General features: G+C 45.5%; 1 protein-coding gene across 2 annotated transcripts; it reads right to left on the minus strand.

Annotated features, from left to right (window-relative positions):
• Positions 1-2,774: 2,774 nt before the first annotated feature.
• Positions 2,775-7,576, minus strand: LOC310817707 (15-hydroxyprostaglandin dehydrogenase [NAD(+)]). 2 transcript variants are annotated; one of them, XR_014554691.1, is made up of 8 exons: positions 7,382-7,576; positions 6,852-6,975; positions 6,385-6,491; positions 5,574-5,670; positions 4,937-5,013; positions 4,419-4,582; positions 3,499-3,704; positions 2,775-3,397 (listed from the first exon to the last, which is right to left on the minus strand). XR_014554691.1 is itself a non-coding variant. In XM_083688383.1 (7 exons), exons 1-7 carry the CDS (start codon positions 7,472-7,474, stop codon positions 3,557-3,559), a joined length of 810 nt encoding a protein of 269 aa, XP_083544509.1. In that variant the 5' UTR covers positions 7,475-7,576; the 3' UTR covers positions 2,775-3,556. The 2 variants fall into 2 exon arrangements, 1 of the variants encoding a protein (XP_083544509.1); XM_083688383.1 differs by having other exon boundaries at positions 2,775-3,704.
• Positions 7,577-8,039: the final 463 nt, after the last annotated feature.

Raw genomic sequence — 8,039 nt, forward strand, 5'->3', positions numbered from 1 at the left:
AAAGCGTCAGATAAACGGCGTATATATGTTCACGTGGTGACACCAGACGGACGAGAGCCACAGCGGAGGATGTCTGAAGCGCTGCCGGACGCCGTGGCGACTACAGCTATTCTAGCGTTTCTAACGGCGGTGCTTTTCAGATGGCTACGCTCCTGGTTCACGTCCCCTCAGGCACGTCAGCGCCCAGGGGGGTACAGGTGGGGAGGTACAGGTGGGGGGGTACAGGTGGGGGGGTAGAAATGGGCCGAGGATGGGGTTGGTTGTGTGGTAGGGTACACAGAGGGGCCTCAAGTTGGCATAAGGGGGCGGGGGGGGGGGGGGTAGGGGAGTCTAGAAAGATATTGGGGAGAGAGGTGAGGTGGGGGCTTGGACATGGGGGGCACAGCAGAGACAGGGTGAGTCTAGGAAAACATGGGAAGGGATATTGGGGAGAAGGGGTAAGAGGGTAGTTGGTCAGGATCTGAGGATGAGCAGGCCGACAGGAGGTAGCCATGTGGGAGATTAACATCCCAGAGGTTGTGTGTTTGTGTGACATTCTTGTCAGACGTCACTTCCCTTCTTATCTTAATCAGGAGACTCACCTCTAGCCTTCTCTAGCTGTCTGCCCTTGTCTGCCAGTCACTCACACACACACACACACACACACACACACACACACACACTCACACACATTGACCTCACCAGACTTCGACTTGACAGACTTATGCTGTGGCCCAATTCTTCAGACTTTCCCCTGAAGTCAGGACTTTTGCACTTTCCTAAATGGGTTCAAAAGGTATGACCATTTTGGGTTAGTGTATTATCTAATTGCAGCATATGCACGTCATGTGTTCCTCAATGAGATAAGTGTTCTAGAATATCATCTAAGGGAGGAGCTGTGCAGTATGGGTACACAGAGTAACATCTATATCTGGCCACAGTTCCTGTTAGTTGCATGGGTGTGAGGAGGAAGTGGACATGAATAGTTGTATAGAAAAGGAGAAGTATAATTTGCCTATGATCTTAGATCCCGGAGCACTGGTACAATGCTGCCTGCCAAAGTTTCCATATGCCAGTTGCATGCTCAGTTGTTGATACCTAACGCTGCTAATCCCTGACTCCACACTCAAAACGGCAAACAGGTTGGACTAATCACAGGAAGATTTGGGGGCTTAATGATGCTAATACCGTCACTGGAGAGGCGGCCATTTTCTGAGGTGACTGGTGTTCCATTAGAGCGCTGGGCTACCTGTTCCGTTGGCCTTGTCCCCAGCTGGAGGAACGTTCTAGATTTAGAACCCAGGGCCAACAACAGTCAGGGGACCCAGAACAGTGGTGTCACTCTTGTCTTGTGTCATTCCTGGCAAATTAATCTCAATAAACCTCCTCATTTGTTTAGTAGGGTTTGTGGAGGTTTTTTTTTTTCCTGATACGGAGGGCATCCCGAGCCTGTCGGCTGGCAGGCTCGGCTCGGTGTACACTGTAAATTGCTCAGTGGGTTGTTTTTAATGGGATTATAATGACAGTTATGGTTCACAAGAATTGATGTCGGTGACTTTTATGAGGTGCGAGTGAAGGGGCGGGCCTAGGCCGGGTCATAAAGCCAGGAGGAATGTTAATTGGTTGAGGCTGGGGCCGGCCGCGACAGACCTCTTTGTTCAGATCTCTCACACTGGGCTTCTGTTGTGCCTGTTAAAGGGCCAGGGAACTGATTTAAAATCTGTGACTTTTTTACCCCCCCTCCCCCCTCCTTCCTACCCCCCTTTCTCCTCTTACACTCCTCCTGGCTGGACCCCACCTTTCTCACACACACACACACACACACACACACACACACACACACACACACACACACACACACACCTTAAGAAAAGGTGTCTTTACTCTGTTCATTTCCTGTATTGGGGTTAATCAGGTGGTAGCGTTTCCCCCTGTTGTTGTGATGAGGGGCCAGTGGGTCAGTGAGAGCGGTTTTATCACAGGTTCTCAGTGACCACACAGACGCACCAGCTCCAGCTCCAGCCAGGACAGATCGCATATTGATTCTAATGTGAGTTTGTTTTATACATTCTCAAATGGGACCTATGGGTCTTCCAACCTCTGCTGCTGTGTCTAGAAAGTCATTTTCTCCTTCTTTCTCTCCTCAGAAATGTGTATGAGCGTGTCCGGATGCATGCGTGTGTGTGTGTGTGTGTGTGTGTGTGTGTGTGTGTGTGTGTGACCGTGTGTGTGTGTGTGTGTGTGTGTGTGTGACCATGTGCATGTGTGTGTTTGTGTGTGTGTGAGACCATATGCGTGTGTGTGTGTGTGTGTGTGTGTGTGACCATGTGCATGTGTGTATGTGTGTGTGACCATATGCGTGTGTGTGTGTATGTGTGTGTGTGTGTGTGTGTGTGTGTGTGTGTGTGTGTGTGTGTGTGTGGACTTTGTATGCGTGTGTACGTGAACATCTGCGTGTGTGTGTGTGTGTGTGTGTGTGGACTTTGTATGCGTGTGTACGTGAACATATGCGTGTGTGTGTGTGTGTGTCTTAGTGGGGCCAGGCTGGGCAACTGCAACACCTGTGCAGACTCAGAAGCAACACCCATTCTTCGTAACAATTTCACAATTGGCAATCAGTCATAAAAAATTTTAAGTGCATAGAGTACCAAGTACAAAGTGTCATTCAGCAATGACCCAATGTCCAACTAAACAGCAGCACCTTGTGGTCAATGATTACACACTACATTCTGAATGAGAGGAGTCCAGTTACTTTGATATCACTGATGTGACTGATCAACCAGATTACACATTGGCACGTTGAGCCCCCTTTTATTAAAAACAGCAGATAACATATAATAACTCATAATCAAGTAGGTGTCTCTCGATACAAAAAGATGTATAGACGCATGTATATGTCCATTCTCCTAAAATACCCCTCTGAACTGTTAAGACACCTCTTAAACTGTTTAGCTTTAGCTTGAACGTAGTTTGTCTTGTTGGGTTACCATGGTAACAGTGGTGTAGGAAGTTAAAGAGTGAGCTTAAAGACAGCAGAGTGCAGCACATTCAGTCAGTGTGGCTAAATTAGCCTCCAGTATGACACACATACATACACACTATACACAACAGTTGTACCAGCTGAGCTGTGGGGTCTGGTAAAGACAGTACCGGTTTAAATAAATAGACAAAAACATACAAACATTACAAAATGCTTAGAGGGGCTTAATGCTTTTATCTAGCCTTAAGAATCCAGATTAGGGGGATATTTTCGAGAGAAAGGAGAATGGAGAATTAACTAATTAATGATTTAATTGTAAACAAAAAAAAGCATTGATGAGCTCATGCACCCTGGACTGTATAGTGAAGGTGTTACAGGTCTTTTTGAAAAGCTTGAGTTACAATGTCTTACAAAAAAAAATAATTCACATTTATATCGCTGAGTCTGACCCAGACTGTACTGGGCTGGCCTGGTCACACATTCAGCATAGCTGGAACAGTGCTGAATGTGAAAAGACAATATCCAAGCCAGCACAGTACGGTTCGGCTCGGGCCTGTAGTGTGTAAAGGCCCAAAGAGCAGGGGACCGTCTGCTAAGCTAAACCGGTGGATCAGTTGAGCTACTGGGTGGAGCCGCCATCTTAAACTCTGCATAGTATGACGCATTAGGACTCACGACGAGGGCCTGTCCATTACGACTCTCGTCTGTAACCAGCTCCAGGAACTGCTTTGCTACCTCGGGAATCCTGGAGGGAGACAAGTGACAACATGTTTTTGCCATACCCTAAACTCATGTCATGCTACAGCACAGGTGTGCCCCGAGTTGGTGATTGGTAGAGAAGGGTCCGGGTCCTCTCTCCTCAACCAATCAGCAGTGAGGACACACCTGGAAAAATGCACAGGGTAATTAATGCCTTTTGTTTCCCCACCTAACTTCTGTGCAATGTAGGTTTAGGCTTTAGACTAAACTCAGACTGTTGACATTTGACTGGCAAATGTTAGTGTGTTATTCTTAACCAAAAACCCCCAAACAATTTGCATGATAGTAGTGTTTCCATAAGAACTGAAGGCGTATGTTAGCTTCCCCAAGCACATTGCTAGCTTAACCTGTCATGTGCAGCAGACCCGTGTTCGAATCGAGCTGGTCACACACCAGTGGAGGCTGGTGGAGGTAGAAATCGGAGGACGGGCTCATTCCATGCATTGCAATGAGCCCGTCCCACGATTTCTGCCTCCACCAGCCTCCCCTGTCACACAGGTATGATGCCATTAGCCTGATGTAACATAAGGACACAGGCACATTTGCTCACAATAGGTAGGGGAGGCAGGGAGGGGGAGGAAGAGGGAGGGGGAGGTGAGGGAGGAAGAGGGAGGGTGAGGTGAGGGAGGGGGAGGTGAGCGAGGGGGAGGTGTGGGAGGGGGAGGTGAGCGAGGGGGGGGGGAGTGGGGGGACAACTTACTCCAGCACACCAAACTGGTCCAGTAGTTTCTCCGTCAGTGGTTTCAGGTGGATGAACTGGCCGGCAGTCTCCTCGGACTCGAAGAAGGCCAGGAAGGCGGTTTTGACAAACGACGGGCACAGGACGTTGACCCGCACACCGTAGTCAGACACCTTGCACACATCCTGTCAGAACAATCAAATCAATCAATCAATCAGAACACACACAGAGGCATCAGGCCCAGCCTACACCGGCCCTGGGGACAGAGGACAGCCTGAGTGGTCTAAACCTCGCTGCTGTTATTGTACTTCCACTCTTGTTGTGGTGTTCCAAATGCAGTTCTACAAACACCTTCTCCCCTATAGGAGTAAGCAGAAGATGGCTGAGGACTTCAGAGCTGAGCTGTTGAAATGGAAGCTACATATTGCATGGAAAGGAAAAGGTGACGTTTCTGTCACCCTGGTCGTCTGTGTAGACAAACTCTGCACTTCCTCTCTCTCTCTCTCTCTCTCTCTCTCACACACACACACAGAACATACCGCCATTGCCCGACTGAACCCCACCACGGCATGTTTGGTGGCAGTGTAGACTGGAACACACAGCAGAGGACCCAGGCCTGCAGAGGAGACACACACACACACACGGGTGAACATGTCAATGTCACCAGAGGAAGCATACACATCACTGTAGGCTGAATACTAACTTCAATGTCCTGCTCCTTCTGTAAGTCCAACTCTACTGTAAACATATGTTTTAGGGAGGTACAAATATATTTTCTCTCAGATACATACAGCACAAACAAAACTATACTGGACTGAGTGTGCCTCCCCTGAGCAAAAATAACAATGAACTATAATGACAGTGGACTGTGGTGCTATATAATGGGCAGTGGACTGTGGTACTGTATAATGGACAGTGGACTGTGGTGCTGTATAATGGACAGTGGACTGTGGTGCTGTATAATGGGCAGTGGACTGTGGTGCTGTATAATGGACAGTGGACTGTGGTGCTGTATAATGGACAGTGGACCGTGGTGCTGTATAATGGACAGTGGACTGTGGTGCTGTATAATGGACAGTGGACCGTGGTGCTGTATAATGGACAGTGGACTGTGGTGCTGTATAATAGCAGTGGACCGTGGTGCTGTATAATGGACAGTGGACCGTGGTGCTGTACCTGCCATGGAGGCCATGTTGACTATGACCCCCCCGCGACCCCCATTCTCCTTCTTCATATGTTCAAGAGCCAGGTAGGTTCCTCTCACCACGCCATTCTGACACACATTTATTACATTTACATTTATTACATTTACATTTTACATTCATGGCATTTAGCAGACGCCTTTATCCAAAGCGACTGACAACAAATGCATTTGTTTAAGTGAGTGAATCATCTATCCATCGGTCATCATGAGAAAAAGTAATGTCTGGTAGGACCAGGGGCTGTTGGCAGTCACAATGCTAGAAGAACATCACAAGTCAGCCATTGATACGACAGTAATAGCAGTGGACTTGTAATAATAATAATAATAATAATAATAATAATAATAATAATAGCAGTGCACTTCCTTTGTACAGCACCTAGCATACGAGCACAAGCAGTCCCAACTGGACTAACTAACTAACTAACTAACTAACTAACTAACTAACTCATAAAAACATTGCGAGGGAAAGTAATACAAAAGTAGGTCAACTGATAAGATACAGAACAGCCACAAAACTGGCACATTCAACACAAATAAACCAGAAACAGGCTGAACAGTCATGTATTAAAACAACCATAACCCCTGTTCTCCATGACCTCCATTAGATAAGCGCCATATAGGTTTGATGTATTATCAACTATCCGAAAAGCAAGCCTTGTAAAGTGTATAGGAGAGATGGCCTGTCCTGTGGTGTTTACATGTTACCATAGTGTTGGGATTGAGAGTCAGGACTAACTTCTGGTACTGATGTAAAGAGAATAAACAGCCCTTCCCCAGTCTTACCAGGTTTATAGACACAGTCTTCTCCCACTGCTTCTCATTGATGATGCCAGCATTGTTGCACACAATGTCCAAGCCCCCGAACGTGTCAACAGTTTTCTGAAAGGCAGCTGTCAATGGAAGACTAATTTGAGTGAATTGGTGATTATTTTTGGCTGCAAAAATGTTGTACAGTATCAACATCTTTCTGAAACCACTGAACAATAAGTATGAAGAAACCAAACTCTCTGTAGACTTTAGGAGACAACATGATTTTCAGTGCTTAAGAATGTAGCTGAATAAACAAGAGCGGTCTGCCCTGATGGCTAATCTGACTCATCGTTTGTTTGTGTGTCCCTGTGTCTCATGAAGAATGTTGACCACACCTTCAAGGACATCTGTTATCTTAATAGTTAAAACCTTATCAGGACAACTGATTAAATAAGTTTACTCCAGTTTGAATGTCGATGAAAGGTGGGGAGGACATTTACCGTTACATTGTTCCTCTGATTCGACGTCGCATTTACAAAACAGAGTTCTGTCTGGTCCATACTCCTTATCAAAGACAGCCTTCAACTCGTTCCCGACTGTCTCATTCACATCTAGCAGGGCGACCTAAAACATTCAGACGAAGCAGCATATATGAAAGCAGATCATGTTTCATTGACTAGATCTAGTCATATACTGCTTACACTGCACTACTTATACTATACTGCACTACTATACTGCTCATATACTGCACTACCTGTATATACTGTTCACACTGCACTTTGCACTTCTGGTTAGACGCTAACTGCATTTCGTTGTCTCTGTACTTGTACTCTGCACAATGACAATAAAGTTGATTCTAAATCTAAAAAGTCTATTCATGATGTTTTAAAAATGTGTATTATTTTATTAATTATTCATCCTTATTAGTTTATTTTAATTTGCTTGACTAAAGTAAACTATTATACATTTACAAGAGAGTTGAAAAGACGACGCTTATTAATGAACAGGGAATGCCCACCGCAAGTCTTACCTTTGCTCCGTTTTGCAGAAGAATTTCAGAATAACCCATTCCCAAGCCTTGCGCTGCACCAGTCACAAGCGCGACTTTGCCATTTAGTGCCATCTCTGAAACAAGCCCAATGAGGAAGAAGCCAATACGTTTGTACCAATTGTATGACAGGAACTCGTGTCACTTCTAAAGTAGCGGAGAACGTCCCGCACATTCAGTCCGACACTGAGTGCAGATTATGTAGTGAAAAAATTACACATTTTCCGAATGACGTCACATCATCAACCAAGAAAGCACGCTTGCGCAAGTTTGGAGTCCACCACCTCCGGGCTCGGAATTCCTTCAGCATGATCCCTGTCTGATTGAGAAACATTTGAATTATATAATAATGCATTATCATTTATTATAAATAATAAATCATTATAATTATATTATTATATCACTTTTGTCATCCAATTTGTATATGTGCAAAATGTCATGATATGTTCATATCATTTCCTCCTACATTTTTATATCATCTTGTACCCATTGAAAACACCAGCACATTGTACAAAATGGTTTTATCTGATGTTCGCATAAACGAAGCTGTTATTTTCATTGTGAATCCTGAACCCTTGTTCTCGTTGTCCCACGACCATTTATGAAAAACCTAAAGCACTGCAACCCCTACAGTAATACA

Source organism: Argentina silus (assembly GCF_951799395.1).
Source record: "Argentina silus genome assembly, chromosome: 2".
NCBI classification, from domain to species: domain Eukaryota; kingdom Metazoa; phylum Chordata; class Actinopteri; order Argentiniformes; family Argentinidae; genus Argentina; species Argentina silus.

Coding starts and splice junctions, on each gene's coding strand:
- LOC310817707 (XM_083688383.1), bottom strand. CDS start 7,474: ATGGCACTAAATGGCAAAGTCGCGCTTGTGACTGGTGCAGCGCAAGGC. Junction 6,976..7,381: donor TTCTGCAAAACGGAGCAAAG/GTAAGACTTGCG, acceptor TGAATGTTTTAG/GTCGCCCTGCTAGATGTGAA. Junction 6,492..6,851: donor ATCAGAGGAACAATGTAACG/GTAAATGTCCTC, acceptor TTCCATTGACAG/CTGCCTTTCAGAAAACTGTT.